At 35.2% G+C, this 23,286-nt stretch overlaps 1 protein-coding gene across 1 annotated transcript in view; it reads right to left on the bottom strand.

The window, feature by feature from the left end:
• Nucleotides 1-12,333: 12,333 nt before the first annotated feature.
• The window catches only part of LOC142349166 (uncharacterized), a 48,393-nt gene continuing 37,440 nt past the window's right edge, over nt 12,334-23,286 (bottom strand). Inside the window, exons 7-12 of the mRNA XM_075400580.1 lie at nt 21,055-21,303; nt 20,419-20,640; nt 19,058-20,133; nt 17,662-17,767; nt 13,629-13,949; nt 12,334-12,362 (exon numbers count right to left, since the gene is read on the bottom strand). Of these exons, the coding sequence (XP_075256695.1) occupies nt 12,334-12,362; nt 13,629-13,949; nt 17,662-17,767; nt 19,058-20,133; nt 20,419-20,640; nt 21,055-21,303 (2,003 nt within the window). The remainder of the gene's footprint in view (nt 12,363-13,628; nt 13,950-17,661; nt 17,768-19,057; nt 20,134-20,418; nt 20,641-21,054; nt 21,304-23,286) is intronic.

Consider the following 23,286-nt stretch of genomic DNA (forward strand, 5'->3'; position numbering starts at 1 on the left):
AACGAACGCTCTGCGCAAAGTTTAATAGGGAAGCAGCTGACGAGGCAAGGACAAAATTATACAGAGAGGCCGCTGAAATTGTTCTTGGTGATGAGTTTTCCGAAAAATTGTATAATAAAACTTTGAGATTGGTGAATCAAAGAATGCGGGAAAAAAGGTGTAAATCTTTGGTTTCCACCGAGTAAGCTTATACTGTTGCATCGGCAATTGCTGGTTTGTTTTGGATAGTTTTGTTCAGTGAACTTTTCAAATTCAATTTACAAATCTGATTCTTTGCAAATTCACACGTCTTGTTGTTGATTGTTTGTATTGATTGAGTGTCTTGAAATGTTTTTTATTTTCTTCCTGTACTTCAGGTTAATATGAATAATATTAACGAAAACTTGGAACGCGTAATTCTGGCTTTCGACAGTTTCGAATCAAGTTTGCGAAAAAGCAACATCGTCGAAGTTGATGCTATAAATAGACTGCGCCAAATTTCTGAAGGTCTTAAACATTTGGTGAGTTAAGATTTCTTTGATATTTGTTTTTGTTCAATTTGTGAAAATTGTCTAATGTTTTTCTTTAAATGCTTCATTTAGAACGATAAACGGTCAAGAGCAGTGAAAGGTAACGGTAGCACATCTCTCATCTATAAAGGTGTAGACCTTCTAGATTATAAGGGCCCAAACAACTACGCATCTGTTGGTCGCTTCCTCTCTCGAAAGATGCTTTCAAAAGAAGAAAGATTAAAGACCTGCTGGTTTGGACAACGTTCAAACGCCATGTACGCAGGTCGCGTAATGGCGAGCGCTGAAGATGAATATTATTTTAAAGGTTGATTTTTTAGTTTTTTATTATTAGGACTGTTTTAGAGTTTTGTTAAAGAAAAGTAATTTGGTTGTTTTAGAGGCTGTCCGACGTTTATGTGGCGATAGCTTGTATGCTTTGCGAAAAACGAAAGATGCGGCAAACTCTCTAGGAAGACATGAGCGCAGTCGTATGACTGCTGAACATTAGGTCTTTGATTGCGTCTTGGAGAATTATATTTTTCCGATAGCCATTTTTTTTCTTAATTTTTGTGACGTTTCTTAAAGGAATTATCAATCAAATTTTTCTACTTCAAAAGTGTTTTCAGAAACAATATGTCAATTCTTGACCCTAAAAAATTCAAAGTTTATCTTCCTGTTGCAAAACAATTAGATCAGCTTTCCCTGAACTGGCGCGAAGTGGCTTTTCTTGACAAACGGCTCACAGAAAAGTGGCTAAATTCATATGATGTTGTGGCTCATTGTGTTTGCCTCGATGACGTAGCAGAACAGAGTAGTAGTAAAGACCTTGAAAACTTCTTGGGAGCAGAATATGGGAAAAGTCTACGGTGGGTTAATTTTAGTAAAGTTGGTTACCTTGGAAGTTTAAATTACACACCGTTGGGTGTGTTTGCTAAATCTGATATAAATCATCGCGATGAGATTCCTGGTCTTATTGGATACCTGGCTGAGATAGAACAAGAGGAAATAATTGAGGGTTTTAACGACTTTTCCATCATTTCGAGCGCAAGAGTTGGTGTAAATTGGATGATGCTAGGCCCAATCTCCTTTATAAATGCGTCCTGCAAACCTAACGTAGCTTATGTTAATGTAAGAAAACTTATGGTGTGTGTGCCTCTAAGGGATATTAAAGCGGGGGAGGAACTAACAGTTTTTTACGGCAAACATTATTTTGGGATGAATAATAAAGAATGTTTATGCCCTTATGCAGATAAGCACGGCGATCCTTTTCCGGAAATACCTCCAAAACGAAAAAAGTTAAACAAAGCGTCATATGAGCCTGTTAAGGAGCCAGAAAGACTAAGTAGACGTGATTTTCCTTGCAGAGCTAGAATGGTTTTTCCTGAATTTGAGGAACCTAAATTGAATGAAAAACTTTAACTTATGAGCAAATTTTTGGGTCCTTAGAGGTTCCCGATTTGATTGATCCTGAAAAAGCGGTGCCTAGGCTTAATTCAAGTGCCGATGCGCATGCTGTAGAGCCTGCGCAATCGGATAATAATAACGATAACAACTTGACGTTGAATTTAGGTATGGAAAATCCAGGAAATGTAGATTTCACTGAATGTAAATGTTCATCTCCTATTCCCGATAAGAAAAGTAAATTTAGTGACTCGCTTTTGGGCTTTGATAGAACGCCTTCAAATGATATTTTTAATTTAGATTTGTACGAAGGATCGGATATTGCTTACGACAACTTTATGAAAAAATTTGAAGCCATGTGTAACCAACATAAATTCTCTCAAGCTGCGCGAAACGATGTTTTGAAGATGTTTGCAACTACTTTGCCTCGTCCTAATAAGGTTTTCGCAGAGATGCCTGTAAGCAATATGCCCCTTGTAACAGTCAAAGTTTCGGGTGAAAATAAATTTGTGATTGTTGACCTGCTAGCTCAATTTGAACGTATTGTATCTAGAAACGCAGATTATATTCAAAAATCTTGGTCTGCTGGCTGCTCGTGGGAAATCTCAACTGACATTTTTCTGAAAGCTGAAATCCAGCTTGTCTTAAGTACCGATGGAGCTCCTATTTTTAAGTCTTCGAAATTTTCGATATGGCCAGTTTGGGTTCAAATTTTTAATTTGCCTCCTGTTTTGCGGTCAAGTTTTTGTAATCTTTGTTTACTAGGTTTATGGTACGGTGAAACAAAACCTAATTTTACTGAAATGCTGTCGTGTATATTTTTGGAACTAAATAACGTTTGTAATACTCAAGTTGAAATTAGAGGTCTTGGTTTTGTAAAATTTAAAGTAAGGTCAATTGTCTGTGATATGCCTGCTACTGCATATGTTTTGTGTATGAAACAACATGTGGGCTACAACAGCTGCCCACACTGCTTTATCAAAGGTTATTATAAAAATAGAAGAATGCTTTTCAAAATTAATAAAGCTTTCATCCTTCGAGAACGAGACACGTTCGAAAAGTGCGGAAAATTAGCTGACGAATTAAAAGAGAATGTTCTAGGAATTAAATCTTCGACTCCACTTAATAAAATTCTTTCTTTGCCATGCGATTGCCCTATAGACCCAATGCATCAGGTTTTCTTAGGTACTGGTAAAAAATTGTCAAAAACTTTGTTGAATCTTTTGAAAGGAAACTTAAAGTTAGAAATCGAAAAACAAATTCTGAGCTGCAAGGTCCCCTTTGATTTTTTACATCGTCCAAAAAAAATTGACGAATTAAATTTTTGGAAGGCTCATGACTTCAAATTGTTTTTTTTTCACATAGGTATTCTGGTTTTTCTGCGCTGCGATTCTTTCAGTTCGTACTACACTAGTTTTTGTCGGTTGAGTATTGCTGTCCGATTACTTTCAGATGCATTTTACACTGAAGAAAGTTTAGAAAAATCAGAGGCTCTCATTAAACTCTTTTTTTCGAATTTTGTAGAACTTTACGGAGAAGACGCGCAATCATTCAATTTCCACACAATGAGGCATTTAGTTGAACAAGTTAAAAGAAATGGTCCTCTGTGGCTCTTCTCTGCCTTCTGCTTCGAATCAGCTAATCATAGTCTACTTTCAGCCGTCTCAGGAACCATTAAAACTCCTGAAAAAATTGTCGAAAGGTTTTTAAAAAATCAGGTTTCATATGACGAGTTCTTAAGCTCTGAAAGACAACAAAAAATGGCATGTTTAACAAGCTTCACTCGAGTATCCGAAGAAGAAATTTATAATTTTTGTAAGGAACAAAACGTTGAACTTTTGTTTAGCAGATACCAAGGTGATAGAAAATTTTGCTCGCTCTCCTGCACACGGCTAAATGACAATCTAGGTGAATGTATTGTGATGTTGAAAGATGGTAATTTTGTATTGATTGAATGTTTTGCAAAAAAATCAGAATATTTTGCAATATGTAGAGCTTTTAGAAACGTTGTTGAGATCGACCTCGATATTTTAGGAACTCTGCTATCCGGTTCCTATATTTTTAAACTGAGAGATGCTGGTTCTCTGGACATGATAAGCGTTGAGAAATTGCTGTTCAAAACAATTGTGATAACTGAAAATAAAACGCATCTGGTGAGTGTTATGAGAGAAGGATTTGAGCACAATTAATAAATCTATCCAAAAATGTTTCGTTTTTTTAACCTCCGATCAGCTCAGATTTTAACGTTCGGTGTAGTAACCCGTCTTTTGCAAATTTTTTTATTCTGAAAATGTGACTAGTTGCAATTTTTCTCCGCTAGCCAAGAGCTTGTAGGAACTAAAGATACTGCTCCAGTTTTGTTATTAGGTGTAATCAAGATGTGCACAAGAGTAGCCATTAATCTTTGATTATCTTCAAAAATCAGGTAAAATGTTTTTAATTGGTGTGTTAGTTTTGCGACTTTTGACAAAATTTGACATTTGAATTGTTGCTCCTACTTAAATTTTTGTCTGGTTTTTGCGCTGCTACCACTTTTGCGTTTTGATTGTGCTTAGAAAAATGACTGTTGACCTAATTTTTAGCTCAATTCTTACAGTTGGAGATTCAAACGTTAGGAGAATTCGAGATGAAATCGTTAACGACCAGCTGTTGGGAGAATTTGACATAACATTTCTGGCGTTTGGAGGATTGCGTTCCAATGAGTTGGGTCCAATGTTCAGTCTAGCGGCTGCGCAATACGATTACGTTATAGTTGCGTGTGGTAACAACGATTTGGCTCCGTTTCGTAACAGACCTGCCGCAAGTCCTCTTGATGTCTGCGCAAATTTAGCTTCATTTGCCAATGTCTTGAAATCAAAGGGAGTCGAGTGTGCTGTTTTTGGAATGGCCAGAAGAGGCGATAGTGAAATAGTAATTGTCCAAGAAACTAATTTATTACTTCATTCGGCTCTTGGGAACCGCTATGTTCCTTGTAAACTCAAGATAAAACACATGGAAGAAACTGATGATGTTCATTTTAATTTTAACGGCCGACGTGATTTTCTTGCTCTCCTTTTGAGAGTCATTAAAAACCGCTTTGGCCTTTAATTTCTTGAATGTTGAAAGTCGTTACTTGCCATTTCTTGAAGTTTGTAAGTCCATTACTTCTTAAGTTGAATTCATTTTTAACTTGTTATGCCCTGCTTTTTTGAATTTGAGTATCAACTTTTTGGGCTGTCTAATTTTGTGAGCGACCTTATCTATCTCAATATTTTGAAATCCTTTTGTATAGTATTCTTCTGAAAACGGGTTCTTAATTTTAAATGATTCAATGCCTCTTGCATGCTTTATCCCGTTTAATTTTTTAATGTTAAGTTATTTTGTTTGTCAATAGTTTCCTTTTGAGATACCTGGAGAGGTATTTCAACATCCTTCCTTGCTAAAGTTGTTGTGATATTGCTGAAATGGGTCGTTGTTTTTTTTCTCGTTTGCTTTTCATTGTCAGTTTTTACATGTTTATGACGTGCTGTGATGAATCATGATGTACTTGAAACAATGTTTTTTGTTTGGTAATTGGCTGTTGTTTTGTTTCTACGGCCTCAGGTTTCTACTTTTCCTTTGCTATATCTTAATTGTCACTGTTTCAATGTTTTTGTTGGCTGGTAATTTTGATTAATTTATTGCTTGGTAGTTCTTTGAAATTCACTTTGTTTTTAAAAAGACGCGCTGTGATGAATAATTTTTATAATTTAATTTTGTCTAGTAAAATCATTGTGCTTTTTAATTTGAAATGGCCATATGATTTTTGCTCCTCTCTTGGTTGTGATTAAAAACCGCTCTGTCGTTTGATTTCTTTGATGTTGAAAGTCATCACTTGTCAGCTCTTGATGTTTAAAAGTCCATGATTTACTAAATTAGTTCTACTTATAGCTTTTTATGCTCTGGTTTTTGAAGATGAGTTTTAACTTTTTGAGCTGTCTTAAATTTAGTGCGAACTTATATAACTCAATTTTTCTGAAACACTTTAAAAAATGAATCTGTTCCTCTTGCTTGATTTATCCCGTTTTGACTTCGAAGCTTAATTTGTTAAGTTGTGCTGTTCACTAGCTTGCTTTTGAGCTACCTGTAGAGGTAGTTCAACTCCTTCTGCTGATTTTTTTTGTATTATTGAGATGGGTTGATTGCTGTCTTTCATTTATTTGTCTGAATTTTTCATGTTAATGACGCGCTGTGATGAATCACTTTGGTCTTGCTAAAACACTGGTTCAAAATTTAGTTTTGGTTTCGGTATTTATTTTGTTTGATTCCTTTCACCTCGGGTTTCTACCTTTACTTTGATATGTTGCAATGTTTTTGTTTTTGCGGGATTTTCTTTCTTTTTAAATGATTGTAGTTCTTTTTAAATCATTTTTCCATGTTTTGGTTGCCGTGACGCGCTGTGATGAATAAACATGTTTCTTTGGTTTCTTGTCGTTCGTTGGTTTCTTGTCGTTGGTTGGTTTCTTGTCGTTCGTTGGTTTTTTATCGTTCGTTGGGTTCTTGTCGTGTTCTTCATCTGAATTTTTCATGTTAATGACGCGCTGTGATGAATCACTATGGTCTTGCTAAAACACTTGACCCTCTGAATTTATGAAATGCGAGATTTTTTGAATATCAATTGAAATTTTTACTTGATTCTTGTCTTTCACTTGGTTTCTTGTCACTTGGTTTCTTGTCACTTGGTTTCTTGTCACTTGGTTTCTTGTCACTTGGTTTCTTGTCACTTGGTTTTTTTGTCACTTGGTTTCTTGTCGTTCGCTGGTTTCCTTGGTTTCTTGTCGTTCGCTGGTTTCCTGTCGTTCGTTGATTTCTTGTCGTGCGTTGGTTTTTGTCGTTCGTTGGTTTTTTGTGGTTCATTGGTTCCTTTTTCGTTGTTTTGTAATCTCTTTAGCCTTTGTTGTTAGGGTTGTTTGGAATTGAATGTTTGATTTGATCTCTCAAATTTGTTTTCTGCGGGTGCTAATGATGCCTTTTGTATAGTTTTCTCATCTGATGTTGGGATTTTTTTATTTTTTTGATTTGTCCTTCAAAATTGTTGTCTTGTTCCTTTAGTTTTTGATGTTCCCTTTGTTTGTGCTGAAGTGTCATTTCTCTTTGATCTGTTTTAGTGCTGATAGTATTTTAGTTTAATTCTGAGCGCGTCATTAACTTTTTTATTGTTTCGACTAGCATCACTTGAGTTCTCAACTAGTCTTAATTGTTGGCTCGTTCTAGTTTTGTTGTGCTACGCTGGAGTTGTCAAATCATTAATGCTTTTTGTTTTCTATCTCGTTCGTAATTTGCTTTTGAGTCTTTGTTTTTGCGTTTTCTTGTCTGAATTCGTTCATTGCAATCAAATATCTGTTCTGAGCGCGTCACAATTTTCTGTTACTTTTCTTGGATATTTGCTTACATTGTGTCATTTTGATTCTTTTGATGATTATTTAATTTTTTTTTTTCATTTTTTAACCTTAACGACAGAGAAGTGCGGTGATGAATTTAAATTTCTGAGCACTGTCTTTCAAATGGCTTCTTTCTCACTTTTTTTCCTTTGAAAATTGGTCTATTTCGTCAGGTCGAGGAGTTGTCCAAATTGATCCAAACTGGGTATGGAGTATCCCTTGTGTACCTAGAGTCAAAAGCAAACAGAATTTTTGTATACCATTCTAATTAGCTACGATTCGAATTAGTTGCGATTAAAGAATTTTGAAAACAGGCCTTTTTCATCGGGTCAAGGAGTTGTTCAAATCAAAACAAACTCGGTATGGAGTATGCCATGGGTAACTAGAGTGTAAAAAAGAAAAGAGTTTTTGCTATAGCTTGCCTAGGAAAAAAGTTAGGTTTTCATACTTAAATTTCCGATTAATTCGAATAAGTTGCGATTAAAGAATTTTAAAAATAGGCTTTTTTCATCGGGTCAAGGAGTTGTTCAAATCAAACCAAACTCGGTATAGAGTATACCATGGGTACCTAGAGTTTAAAACGAAAAGATTTTTTGCTATCGCTTGCCTAGGAAAAAAGTTAGGTTTTCATGCGTAAATTTCCGATTAGTTCGAGTAAGTTGCGATTAAAGAATTTTAAAAATAGCCCTTTTTCATCGGGTCAAGGAGTTGTTCAAATCAAACCAAACTCGGTATGGAGTATACCATGGTTACCTAGAGTGTAAAACGAAAAGAATTTTTGCTATAGCTTGCCTAGGAAAAAAGTTAGTTTTTCGTACGGAAATTTGGGACTATTTCAAATAAGTAATTTTAAAAATAAGTGTTTTTGATAAGGTCATAGAGCTGTTCAAAGTGAACCAAACTCGGTATGGAATATCCTATGTGTTTTTAGAGTGTAAAACAAAAAAAATTTTCCTATAGCTTGCCTAGGAAAAAAGTTAGGTTTTCATACGTAAATTTCCGATTAGTTCGAGTAAGTTGCGATTAAAGAATTTTAAAAATAGGCCTTTTTCATCGGGTCAAGGAGTTGTTCAAATCAAACCAAACTCGGTATGGAGTATACCATGGTTACCTAGAGTGTAAAACGAAAAGAATTTTTGCTATAGCTTGCCTAGGAAAAAAGTTAGTTTTTCGTACGGAAATTTGGGACTATTTCAAATAAGTAATTTTAAAAATAAGTGTTTTTGATAAGGTCATAGAGCTGTTCAAAGTGAACCAAACTCGGTATGGAATATCCTATGTGTATTTAGAGTGTAAAAGAAAAAAAATTTTCCTATAGCTTGCCTAGGAAAAAAGTTAGCTTTCCAAACGGAATTTTGCCTTATTTCGAATAAATAATTTTGAAAATAGGTCTTTTTCAAATAGCCAAAAAGTGATCCGGATCTAACTAAACTCGGTATGGAGTATTCCCTGTATATGTAGGGTCTGAAACAAAAAGAATTTTTGCTATAGCTTGCCTAGGAAAAAAGTTAGTTTTTCGTACGTTAATTTCCGATTAATTCGAATAATTAATTTTGACTAATTTTCAAAAATAGGCCTTTTTCATCGGGTCAAGGAGTTGTCCAAATCTAACCAAACTCGGTATGGAGTATACCACAGTTACCTAGAGGGAAAAACAAACAGAATTACCGCTATAGCTTGCCTAGAAAAAAGTTTGTTTTTCATACGTAAATTTGCTATTATTTCAAATTAATAATTTAAAAAATAGGTCTTTTTGATCGGGTCAAGGAGTTGCCCAAATCAAACCAAACTCGGTATGGAGTATCCCCAGTGTACCTAGAGTCTAAAACAAAAAGAATTTTTGCTATAGCTTGCCTAGGAAAAAAGTTAGTTTTTCGTACGTTAATTTCCGATTAATTCGAATAATTAATTTTGAATAATTTTCAAAAATAGGCCTTTTTCATCGGGTCAAGGAGTTGTCCAAATCAAACCAAACTCGGTATGGAGTGTGCCACGGGTACCTGGAGCGTAAAACAAAAAGAATTTTTGGTATAGCTTGCCTAGGAAAGAAGTTAGTTTTCCATACGGAAATTTGCAAATTTCGCAAATAACGAATTTCAAAAATAGGTCTTTTTGATCGGGTCAAGGAGTTGCCCAAATCAAACCAAACTCGGTATGGAGTATCCCCAGTGTACCTAGAGTCTAAAACAAAAAGAATTTTTGCTATAGCTTGCCTAGGAAAAAAGTTATTTCTTCGTACGTTAATTTCCGATTAATTCGAATAATTAATTTTGAATAATTTTCAAAAATAGGCCTTTTTCATCGGGTCAAGGAGTTGTCCAAATCAAACCAAACTCGGTATGGAATGTGCCACGGGTACCTGGAGCGTAAAACAAAAAGAATAGAGTATCAGCTGCAAATGTGGAGTGTAACACAAAAAGAATTTTTGCTATAGCTTGCCTAGGAAAAAATTTAGTTTTCCATACGGAAATTTGCGAATTTCGCAAATAACGAATTTCAAAAATAGGTCTTTTTGACCGGGTCAAAGAGTTGTCCAAATCAAACCAAACTCGGTATGGAGTATCCCCAGTGTACCTAGAATCTAAAACAAAAAGAATTTTTGGTATAGCTTGCCCAGGAAAGAAGTTAGTTTTCCATACGGAAATTTGCGAATTTCGCAAATAACGAATTTCAAAAATAGGTCTTTTTGATAGGGTCAAGGAGTTGTCCAAATCAAACCAAACTCGTTATGGAGTATCCCCAGTGTACCTAGAGTCTAAAACAAAAAGAATTTTTGCTATAGCTTGCCTAGGAAGAAAGTTAGTTTTTCATACGTTAATTTCCGATTAATTCGAATAATTAATTTTGAATATTTTTCCAAAATAGGCCTTTTTCATCGGGTCAAGGAGTTGTTTCAAAGCGACCTTACGGTTATACTAGACTACTAATACCCATTAGGTTGTCAGATGTTGGTATTTTTTAGCCTCTTTGGTCTTGAAAAAAAAGTTGTAAGACTTTTGGGTTTTTTTTCTCGAAATCGCCAAACCTGTTTTAAAATATAGTTGTCTTCAATTCGGTCAAGGAGTTGTTTTGAAGCGACCATACGGTTATACTAGACTACTAGTACCCATTAGGTTGTCAGACGTTGGTATTTTTTAGCCTCGTTGGTCTTGAAAAAAAGTTGTAAGACTTTTGGGTTTTTTTCTCGAAATCGCCAAACCTGTTTTAAAATATAGTTGTTTTCATTTCGGTCAAGGAGTTGTTTTGAAGCAACCATACGGTTTTACTAGACTACTAGTACCCATTAGGTTGTCAGACGTTGGTATTTTTTAGCCTCGTTGGTCTTGAAAAAAAGTTGTAAGACTTCTGGTTTTTTTTCTCGAAATCGCCAAAACTGTTTCAAAATATAGTTGTTTTCATTTCGGTCAAGGAGTTGTTTTGAAGCAACCATACGGTTTTACTAGACTACTAGTACCCATTAGGTTGTCAGACGTTGGTATTTTTTAGCCTCGTTGGTCTTGAAAAAAAGTTGTAAGACTTCTGGGTTTTTTTTTCTCGAAATCGCCAAAACTGTTTTAAATTATAGTTGTTTTCAGTTCGGTCAAGGAGTTGTTTTGAAGCAACCATACGGTTATACTAGACTACTAGTACCCATTAGGTTGTCAGACGTTGGTATTTTTTAGCCTCGTTGGTCTTGAAAAAAAGTTGTAAGACTTTTGGTTTTTTTTCTCGAAATCGCCAAAAGTGTTCTAAAAAATATTGCTTAGTTTCGCCCCCTTCCTTTCTAGCGACTCATTTACTCAAAGTGCTTTAGTTTATTATTGTTTTAGCTTCTTTATGATGTATATTGATGTGTAGTTTTGTCTCAGATATTTGTTAGAAAAAAGAGCCAAAAAAAACTGGTACCTTTTTAGAAATCCTATAAAAAATCTCGAAATCGATTTATAGGTTTCTTATTGGTACACATAGTTACTGAGCTCACGAACCTTGCTTGCTGAGACAATGTTTTATGTGTTATATGTTGTTTAAGCCCCTTATGGGCATTTTGAAGTATGTTTGGGGGTCATTTTTTACGTTTTAGAAAGCTTTTTATAGCTATGTTGGTCTTGCAAGAGCGTTGTTTTTCTGTCTGGAAGCTTTCTGGAGCGACGGATGCCTGGCAATAGTCTTACAAAGTCAACGGTTATCTGGTAAGAATCTTATAAGAACAACGGTTATCTGCTAAGAATCTTGCAAGATTAACGGTTATCTTGTAAGAGTCTTGTAAGAGCCCTTACAAGATGATGCATAATCATACCAGAATCTTACAAGAGTCTTGCAAGATCTTAGCAGATAACCGTCCCAATTTGACTACGGAATGCAGGTTTATAGGGAACGATCTCATAAAAAATATTTAATCGTTCTCGTTCGTCTGTCAAGTGTTATGAAACCTTTCTAAAAGGATTCATAAGTTTTGAGCTCTTAATATACCTTATGTAATACTTTTTTTAAAGAAAAGTTTGGAAAAAAACAATGTAGGAATTGACGTCAAATAATAATAAAGAAATAGAAATATGCACCGATTGCGTAGCGTTATATCATCAGGGCTTAATTGAAACATATAAAACGCAAGTATTCTTATTCCGATTTGTACATACAATTCATTTTGTGTTTTTTTTTAAAAAAAAAGAGGGACTGAGCTTTTAAAATCAAGTTTTACATGGAGTTTTATCTTTGTCATTTTTATCAATTTTTGCCAAATCCATATTAACAACTGATTGAAGAACCTTACTGCCCTCTGTTAGTCTCTATTCAGTGTTAAGTCTTTATGTAGTAGTATTCAACGAACTAGGGCATGCAGGTTTGGCCCTTCAGTTGAAACAGGTCAAATTACGATTAGCTAATAGGATTATTTTTCCTCAAATTAAGATCATTTAACATTGGGTTATATATGGTTTTAAATCTTGGTAATGATAGGGATTTCAAGTAACGTTTACGTTTCTTTGCCTTTGTTCGGAGCGAAATATTTATGAATAGGTGAGGCACATTGTTTTTTATAAGTCACTCGTAGGAATAATTGTGGTCTAGCCGAAGTTCATCAGAAATGCAGTCTCTGTAACAACATTAACGCAGATTCAAGCAAGCCATTCGTAACATCTTCAAATAATAATTGCTTTTACTAGTCTTTTGGTCTGAAATTCTGTTAATATAATCTTAGAAAGAATACCTGAAATGGGTTCCAAGGTTACATCAGAAGTATATACAAGTCTCATTTTGTTTTTCATTTCTGGGCAAAATGAGTAGAGGTCCTGAAAAGTTTCCAAATTTTTGCGTAGTTTGAGGCAAAATTAGCTATTTGATGCCAAAGGCAAAATTAATTCTTCATAAAATTTTGAGCAAAACTTTGATATACTCGCATAACACTTTATTGTGCAAACTTTTTGGGGTTCGTTGAACTTCAGCTAATTTCCAAGGTTGCTTGTAAAACAGTCAAAGTGGCATCGAACAGTATACTGGCAACCCGGGGGATCCGATGGTGTGACAGTAGCAAATACTTTGACACTTTTTAACCGCTCGTAGCCATATTTTTTGTTTTGAGCGTTTTTGGCAAGCATTTGTTCAAATTTGCATATTTCTTCACCTGATGCATATTTCAGAAACTGATATAATATCTGGCATTAACTATTGAGAAAAAATCGAGAAAACGGCGGCGGTGAATCAGGCGACAGTTCCCAAATCAGGCGACAGGGCAAAACTACAAAATAGCCGAATTTCCGCAATGACATATCCATATTATCAACTAATTGAAGAGCTTTCATTGCCCTCTGTTAGTCTCTATTCAGTGTTTTCAGTTTTTATGTTGCAGCAGTCAAAAAACAGGGTATGCAGGGTTTGCCATGAATAAAATCGGTCAATTTACAAACTGCTCACTGAAAGATTTTCTCATGAATAAAGGTCATTTTACATTGCGTTATATATTGTTTTAAATCTTAGATAATGGAAGTTTCAAAGAACTAGGTCCCGTTTAATGTGACCCAATTTTTATGGTGTGATTGGTAAGATAAGATTGGAGATATGGAGTATTGGTAATCCTCAACTATTTTGCTGTAAACCAGTCAGTCTGATTTTCGACTTCCCACTTCCCAATGAACCAATTCCTTGTAATATTAGATAGAGAAAATTTTCGAACAATGCTTTCTGTTTTTGAAAGCTCTGCGCAGGCCAACGTCACCTATTTTCCAGACTTTGACTTCCACAATATTTTTTGGTGCGTTGGTGTGTTTGTTCAAAAACTCGTATGAAAAGGCAACTTCATGCCAAAATCTTACTTCATTTTTGGTTCGAGTCGGTTTAGTGTCATATAAAATTTGGACTTTACCTATTAAATCAGACTCCAAGTCTCCGAAGTCGGAACTGAGCAACATACCATCAAACTTATAGACTCCAATATACGTTACATAGCAACGGATAACCATCTGTGTTGAATCCGGTGTGCATCCAGTCGGTTCTGGATGGTCACTGGGTGGGGTGAAATTGGTTATCTCTGGGACTGAGAATGAATTCGTAGTGTTTCGCTCTCCGATCAAGGTCACTTTGAGGTTGTATTTGAATGAGCATTGGTTGATTTCGAGCACGAAAGTGCACTCTCGTCCGGTCAGAACGTTAGCCTCATTCGAGTTGCAAAAACCTTCTTCGTATACTAAAATCGCATAAATGAAGGCTCTACAGGTTTAAGAATTTACGGGTTTAAGTGCAGAGGTTAGTTTCAAATACACTGAATGTCTAGAAATTAAGTACAAACCCATTCGTTGAGAAATGGCGAACTGAGTACGAAATCTATCAAATGAGCGGGAATTATGTAAGAAATGAGCAGCTGAATATGTTTAATATTTAGTTCAAGTTGCGCTGTTTTTAAAATTTTTCAGCACTTTTTTATTGCTTTTATGTGAAAAATGACACAGAAAAACATCGGAAAACTAAGCTCAGCGTTTTCAGTCAGCAGAACTCTCACAACAATACGGAATCCTCACAGCACAATCTTAACATAAGTTTCACACCTAAGTATCATCAATAAGTATTCAAATTAAATCTTTTTATACATAGTATTTCCACTTTCAAAGGTTTGACAACCATCGTTTTTCAGCACGTTTCCTTCATTAATTCAACCAAATTCGTACATAAAATCTTCAATACTTCAACACACTCCTGACAAATATACCTCTCTTTAATGAATCAGCAAAATTAATTCATAATTCTGTCACAATATTTAGAACTATCCAAAGTAACGACCACCGTGCCGTTAAAATGTTTCATATCAAAATTTTTGAACAACTCAAATATAGAAATCGAAAATATTGCTTTGAAAACTTTAAAACAATTGTTACACTCACTAGGAAGAACTGTTCTTTTTTCTAGCTGTGATTTAAATTTGAATCCAGACAAGTTCAACAGAATCGGCCTTTGAATCGATTTTTCTGACCCATTTTGCAGAAGTCTTTCAGCACGTTTAGTGAAAGCTATCATTATCAATTCAACTCTTGTGTAAATATATAAAATTACTATGCCTATCGCTCATTTTCTAGATAAATTGATTGCTTCAACAATCAGTCAAAAAAAGTCAAGAAGTTGTAAAGACGAAAAAAAAGTTAGAAGGGTTGGAAAGAAGAAAGCGGGGCTTGTAATTTCAAAACAGGTGCCATGGAAATCCAATCAAAAACAACGAACGTGCGGAAAATATTTAAGGAAATATGCTGAAAGTGTTCAAAATATGTATGAGAAGTGTTGAAAATAATACAAAGGGAAATACCGGAGTAAACAGTAAAACAAATGAATAAAATTAACAATTCTGGCTGCCAGTCGACAACAAGTCTGCTATGTTGTTTTACCACCTATTTAACTCCTTTTAGAAACAATAGTCAATTTTTCAAAACTAGTGTTTTCATTCACTTAGACTATATTGTAAGTCGGAAATTTAAGTACCAAAACTATAAAAGAAAACTGAAATTCCCATCCACAGTTCACATATTGGGGGCAATAATTATTTACAATGTGCATCATAGTGAAAAAAAACTAAGAAAATTATCTTACTGGTAAAGTTTTCTTTCTATTAACTACGCTTGGCATTAAACAATTTAATTTTCATTGAAATATTTGATCGTGCGTTTTTTAGATCATCATGCAAACGGTCTAAAGATGCAGAAAAATATAGAAAAAATTTGATATGCACCCAAAAATTTAGCAAGATTCTATGGGTTCAGGTCCAATAAGTGATCAAGAAAGTGAAAAAGACTTTTGTAAAGGCTTTAAAACCTTATCGGCAGTAAAATTGTGCCAAAAGAAGTGAAATAATCCTTTGACACTCTGAAAAATCTCCAGAGCATAAAAGCACGTATCAAGAAAACACAGAAAACTTGATTTTATTATTCAAAACAGTATTCGAAATAATAAAGTTGAGTAGGATCCCAATTAGTCAGACAAAAAGCCAAATTTCAGAGAAGAAAACTTGAGAAACATTAAAAAAATATTTCACGAAGAACTTTTATACAATTGAAATTTTCCAAGGTTTAAAAAATGAATTAATCTGGGCCTGCTCAGCATAAGTAAGAAATCGAAACGCTGTGACTTCTTAAATTCTATCGTTTGGCAAATTCTTGATATGAATGTTTTTTCGAGTCCCCTGCTACATAATAAATTGTTCAGTAGCGCCCTAATTAATTATTTATATATATATATATATATATATATATATATATATATATATATATATATATATACGTATATAATTTGCTGTTTTGGGAATTTTTCAACGAAACAGATCTACTGTAATGTTACTTTTGCACAAACTATTCAGCAAACTTTTTTCAATTTTTTTGCGGCTTATGGCAAGCTTCTTGAAAAAATCGCCTTGAAGCCAATCTTTAAAATATTAAAATCATTTCTAAGTATTTTTAAAAAGTATTTTAAAAGTATTCTAAGAAAACTCGAGCGCACCTTTCCACTTTTAAAAGTATTCTAAGAAAACTCGAGCGCACCTTTCCATAAATTTTACGTCAGGTTCTTTTTTGTTATAAGTTTTTCAACTTTTGTATATACTGGAATCTTTTCCATTTGATATCCACCAACTCTATAAGTGCCTAGGATTTTCACTACCCGAAAGACGTGAAAAATTAATTTATAATGATTTTCTAGTTGTTGGCACGTGCTCTGTAATTGGTTCACGTATAATGTACTGGAGGGATTTAAATGAAAAAGCTGGCTTCAATCTTAAATGATCTTCTTAGGGTCACAAAAAAATTTTAGATTTTAAATACGGGGTTCTTTGGCAAATCGAGCTAAACTTCCTTTATGCTCAGATATATGCACAGAGAACAAAAATTCAACGAAGCACTCAAAACAAAAATTTTTACCAACTTTTTTTAAAGTTAAATGAACAAGAGACAAAATTGACAAAAAATGGGGCAAAAAACAAACAACTAACAACGGAGAAAAAGTTTTCATCGGTACTTATGTTAGTCGGTGTCCTCAATTGCATTATTTAATTAACCAGTTGTTACTGTCGAAAGGCTCCAAAAATTTAGATTCGTTCAAAAAACATCTATTTGTGTAGTAACCATGTTTTAGTACTTTTGTAAAAGTATGCTTCAGCGGAAAATAAGGTTCTAGGATATTTGCCGTTAGCAGTGGAAACAAGTGAAAAACTATGATTTTTGGCAAGGTTTTTGTGAGCACTAGCCATGCAAAAAGAATTAAATTAAATTCCTGAAAAAGACAACTTAACTCCAAGTATGCTAAAAAAATTTTCGCGTATATCACAGGTCGAGATGTGAGCGCTATGCATGGCAAAAAATGAAAGAACTGACTGAATGTAGTGAATGGTTTAAAGAATTTCCTTTTTTTGGGCGATCAATGCGGTTAGAGCTGTGAAAATAAAAGTTGCACTGCTGAAAACTTTGAATTTTAGGATCAATCATCGCCAATTCAGAGTTAACGATTTAACTGTGTTTACATGTAGGGTTTGTAGTTAATAGCAGTTAAAATTATATTTTCTCCTTTTACTATTTTTGGTGATAATTTTTCACGAATATTTCAAGCAATAAAAAAGGGTGAATCTGATTTAATCGCAAAAACTAATTTATTAACAAATCTTGCAACACTTTCACGCTAAGCACCGCAAATCTAATAGGAACCTTGCGCTTTCACTGCATTCTTTTTCTAATTTATATGGATTTTTTTATTTTACAGGTTTTCTTTCGTTATTTTCAGCAATAGTTTGACCCAAGTTGTAAGATAGAAATGTGAAAAATATATTTTAGAGAAGTCTTTTATATTTCGACCAGTCAATTACAGCATGAACAGATCGCTTGTAACATTAATAAAAAGTTTTACTCAGTAATTCTCCAAATATTACTCACCTTTCTGTACTACGACAGGATCTGGGGGGTTGTAACTTGAAGCTGTCAACGTGAAAACAAATTTAGTCACGTCGCCCAGAAAAGGCACAGTTAGATTGAACTCAAACTGTATGGGGATTTTGTCCAGTTGTCAATATAAGTAAATCAAAAATTTAAATGAAAGTTTTTTTACCGAGATGAAATCTTCTATCAAAGTTTCAAAAAATTATAAATCTAGCGGCAGTTGATATTGTTTCTATGAGACGGTGCCAGTATTCTTTTGCAAACCCAGCCAGTTATATTCTAATGAGGTGCCCAGGGGTGCAAAAATAGCTGTTTAATTGCCTTTTTACGAGCAAAGAGCCTTTTTAGAAACAGAACTGTGATCCATTGAATAATATAACGCCATACATGATGCCAAAATGTCGAAATTGCTAAAATAAACAGTTCGCAATACCAGCTATGATCTTTTGAAATTTTCATTTAATTCGCGGTTTATGAAACATCAAGCAGATTCAATCCTCGAATAATCTTATTTAATTTTTGGTTGTTATAGTTTCATATCCGGCCTATTTGAGGCTTCGCCGCGGCCCACGAGGTCATCTGCCATTTGAACTAGTCTTACATTAAAACTCGATAAATATACTTTGCTATATCACTATAAGCTTTTTAAATTTGAATAGTCTCTGTGAAAAGTTTAAAAAATCTATTAACAAAGTTTGTTTTCAGATTCTTTGTGTCTTACAGATAATTAAAAACAGATCACCGCGATCTAAGAGATTATTAAGGCTAGTCAAAAGCCTAGTCAAAAGCCTAGTCATTGACTAGGCTTCAGAAAAGCCTAGTCAAACGATACCTTGAATCTGTTTAAGGATATTTAGCTTAACAACCCTCCAAATTTCGATTAAGCAATTTTATTTAAATGATTTTATTATTATTTTTATTATAAATGTATTGTAATAGTATACAAAATTGAGTATATTTTTGATTTTTTCCACATTGGTTTTTCTGCTTTGGTTTTCTTGGTTTTCTGCTTTGCTCTATTTTTTCATGACAGCATATGAGGAAACTTGAAAACTATTAGAATATCTTTCTGTCTATAAGGGTACTATCAATTGCTTAGTGAGTGAGGAGATTGTGAACAAAAGAAACTAAGAAGCAGTAATAAGTTTTAACATTGCGCTGCCAAACGTACAAGTCCGTCGTGTAAGCATTACCCGCGCCCATGTTTACTTTTAGGGCTATAGGCGTGTGTGGGCAAGACTGACAGTAGGAGAAACTATTCTTCAAAAAAAAAACTAATTTCCGATGACAACCTTGCGCGAATGAAAAAAAAAAATTTGTTCAGAAAAGTTCTAATTTTTGATAATCTAATAAGAAAAAATCCCTTTTTCGATTCCAGCTGCATATCACTTGCTGCTATTTGACCATCTCCAAAACAAGGATCCACTGCAAGATCTTGCTTGAACCATGTCCCCTCAACAAGGTCATGAAAAGGAATGACTGTTATATTCACAACTTTCCCACAGTATAAGTTTTCCAGAAATATATCGGCATGGCGGTCGAAGCCCCGAGTTCTGGGATCGGGATCCGGAGCTATCTGGAACTGGATCCAGGTATACAATTCAGATGTCATTGTGTAGTTTACTTGAATGTCATCATTTGCAAGTTTTGTAAAATTCATCGTTTCAATTTTTGCAACCCCAATTTCAAACTGAACAAAGTTTCCTTCAATTGCGCTGACTGTTTTGATTCTTAAATCCATTCCAAAGTATTCGAGACCAAATTCCAGTACGAAGTTTGGCTCGATTTCTTTTGTTTTGTTCATTTGAACCAGGTTTTGGGTATCAACTATTTCGTAGTAAATAAAAGTTCCCAAGCCTTCAATATATAATTCAAATCGCATGATTTGGTTGTCAATAATTGCGCTTGAAACCAATTCTGGGTCAGAAGGTCTCGTCGATATTGTTTCCGAAATCCTTTTTTCATCCGATCCCGCTTGAATTCCAATGTCAAATTGATATGTTTGACCTGGTGTTAAGTCTTGAAAAACGTAAATTGACAAGCCTGGGAATTTAAACGCCTCGGTATACGATTGCGCAATGAAATCAGAAAGGGAGGAAATTTCCGCGATCAAAATAGAAAATTGTCCTTCTAGTGAAATTGAAAAATTAATCGATTTTGAATCGAAAGTGATAGAAGCGAAACTTGGATCTGCTAAAAAAGTTGTAATATGCAAATTTCTTGGAATTCCGAACTGTACCAGAAAATATGGCTGCAGTTTGATTACGTAATTCGTTCCAGGTTGTAATCCGTTCACAATTGTTTCACCCGTAAAGTTGTGTATGTGATTGATTGTAATGTCGCCAATATGAGGAGGATCGAAGGTGATTATGACTGAGGAATTCAGTTTATTCACCGACCAATTCAAATGGACAGAATAGCGGGAAATATTAAGCATCTCTAGCTGAATAATGCTGACCTCAACAGCTCCTGAAATTGCCAATAAATGACGCATACAAAAGTTTGGCGGGCGTAGAGAAAAACTTCTGAAAAATGGGAGATTTTCGTATGAACATTGATGCTGCGAAAAAATTTCCGAACTGAGTTTGCCTCATTATTGGTCAGACGGGTTTTCCTATCCCCCCTCCACCAGGAACCGGGGCGCTGGGGGGGGGGGTAAATTTTCTTTTCTCTCGATCTCACCAGAATACTAACATCATATTGAACCCTCTACAAGTAAGTTACCTTGAGCTGAAAAGTTATAAAAAAACTAACGCTCGATAACTTCTACTCCACAAATGTAAAGGTTGTCTCTGATCGAAATCTTCTCAGATTCAAGTACGGATATCTTCACATGAGTTGATGTCCTGTTTTTGTCATCTTCACCACATTGGGTAGATATCCAGGCACCTGAGAATCCGCCATCCAGATTCCCGCAAAGATCACAAGAGGAGTCTCGGAAGCACTGGAACGTCTGAATGGATCTCATGGCTCTGGCTACATCCAAAGTAAACCTCATTGTAAAATTTTTGGATCAATTTTATTTTGGCCCTATATCGCCTTGCTTTTCATGTACCCCAGCTAAGAATATTATGCTACTGTATATAGCTCTGCACGAGAATATTATGCTACTGCGCGGTAATAATAATATTTTTGTACTGACTAAATTGTCTATGACCAAGCCCCACCCCCCCCCCCACCCCATCACACACGCAAAAGGGTTTAGCGAGTGAACAGTTTGCATCAAACGTCAAGAGCAGATGCTATTTTGTCACACTCACACCAAATATCCATCATACTTTTGAGCCTCGGGAAACACAAAATATTAAAAAGGGGCGAAACGGGAGAGAAAATGAAAATTTTACATTTCTCTTGAACTTGAAAGACATTTTTAACTACGTTCAAAAAAACCTGATTGGTAGTTAGACAGCAGAACTTGAATGAACCCGACAAAATTTGGAGGATCCAGATTCACAATTATGTCTCGATGGGACATATCTTGTGATGTTTGATCTAACTCCACGACTGTTATGCAATCATCCAGCTGAACTTTGTCGTTGTGGTCCATGACTTCGGCCAGCTGGCTGTCCAGGTAGTCTGATTGATATCCGGAGTAGGACCATTGTCCATTTGAGACAATTTTACCTCCAGTGGGAGAGACTAAAGATAATGGAAGACGATTAAATAATATGGACCACTTGGAACAGGAGTAAACGATAAATCTTATTTTTCTGTTAGGTTAGCTCAATTATCAGTTCAGTAATTTAAGGATCATAATTAACCGTTCAGTTGAAATAATAAAGATCATCAGCAACTATCTGTCTTGGGGGGGGGGGGGGTAGGTCAAATTTTCGTTCTCTCCACAATTCACCAGAATACTTTCATAATGTTGAAGTCTCTACAAGTGGGTTGCACCTTGCGATGAAAAGCTTTAAAAATCTCATTCGGAAACTAACTCTCGATAACTTCTACTCCACATCAGATTAAAGAGGAAAGATAATGACATCACGTAAAATTGCAACGAAACAGTAGTATTAGTAAGATACGACTTTATTAACCTATATATACCCTCGCTCGGTGACAGGTGATTCTTCAGTAAATGATCAACCAGTCAATGAGTAGGGTGGGTAAGGAGAATCTGAAGGAAAACAAGAACGAACAAAATGCCACAGTGATAACTGTTAGCATCACTGAGACTATCGGATTGCAGTGGCGCTTTTGCGAGGCGCTTGTTTCAGAAACAGATAGTAAAGCTCGATAATAGGGTTGCGTGCAACCCGGGCCGAGGATTTTGCCGAACGGGGAAAAGATTGTAAAGAGTGTAAAAATAATATTTTTACACCGTTAGTGCCCCCAATATTAAGGGTCGAATTACCTGTTAAAGTGTAATTTTAGTGGTGTAATTTTAAGATTTAACGGTGGAAGAAAAGTGGAATAACTTATTTTTACACTCCTTGGATTTTACTGCTAAAACCTATTTTTACACTCTTTATTACACCGTTAAAACTTATTTTTACACTCTTTACTACACCGTTAAAACTTATTATTACACTCTTTTTTACACCGTTAAAACTTATTGTTACACTCTTTTTTACACTCTTTTTCTATCATTTACACCCTTAAATTACACTTTAATATGTAATTCCACCCTTAATAAGCGGGCACTAACGGTGTAAAAATATTATTTTTACACACTTTACACTCCTTTCCCCGTAGAAAAAATATTTTTACACTCTTTAAATGGCAACAAGATGGGCTAAAATAGACTTTCTAACTCGTCTTCTTCAAAAAGTTATTAACAAACGTTTTTCATGAAGTTTGACATTTTCTTCACCTAATTCGACGCTTCATTAACCCGTAATCTTAGTTCTTTTTTCTTTTTGTATAATTCAATGGTGTCAAGGCATTAAAACGAATGGTTTGCAACCGGCGGCGTTGAAAAGGTGCATTTGAAACTAATTATGCAATGAATCGGACATGCCATTGGTAGTAATAGGGTGAGCAAGGCTCCCGGGGGGGGGGGGGGGGGTGTAGACCCCATGTATTAAGATAGGGTATAGGAGTTATTTTTGAGAGAGGGTCTACACTAATGTATTAAGATAGGGTATAGGCGGCGTACATGTATTAAGATAGGTTATAGCGGCGCCACGTATTAAGATTAGTTATAGCGGGCGCCACGTATTAAGATTAGTAATAGCGGCCGCCACGTATTAAGATTAGTTATAGCGGCCGCCACTTATTAAGAATAGATATAGAGGCCGCCACGTATTAAGAATAGGAATATCCTCCGCAATGTATTAAGATTGGGGATAAATCTAGGGGTGTTCCAGGGGGTGAGTAGTAAGGCAGGAGCAGACCAGGGTGATTTTCCGGAGCCACTTGTCACGTGATTCTAGAGGTCATGTAGGGATTAGCAGGGAATTATACATGCAGCGTGCAGGGAATTGTACAGTCAGCGCGTATGTACAGGCGCGGAATTATACATGCAGCGCGGGGGAATTGTACAGTCAGCGCGTACGTACAGGCGGGGAATTGTACAGGCAGCGCGCATTAACGGATAATTTCCCTTGCAGTAAATTTCAACATTTTTTGGTTAAACCACAGCAATGTATTAAGATTAGGTATAGCCGCCGCAATGTATTA

Source organism: Convolutriloba macropyga, chromosome 11 (assembly GCF_964194025.1).
Source record: "Convolutriloba macropyga chromosome 11, txConMacr16.3, whole genome shotgun sequence".
Lineage (NCBI taxonomy): Eukaryota > Metazoa > Xenacoelomorpha > Acoela > Convolutidae > Convolutriloba > Convolutriloba macropyga.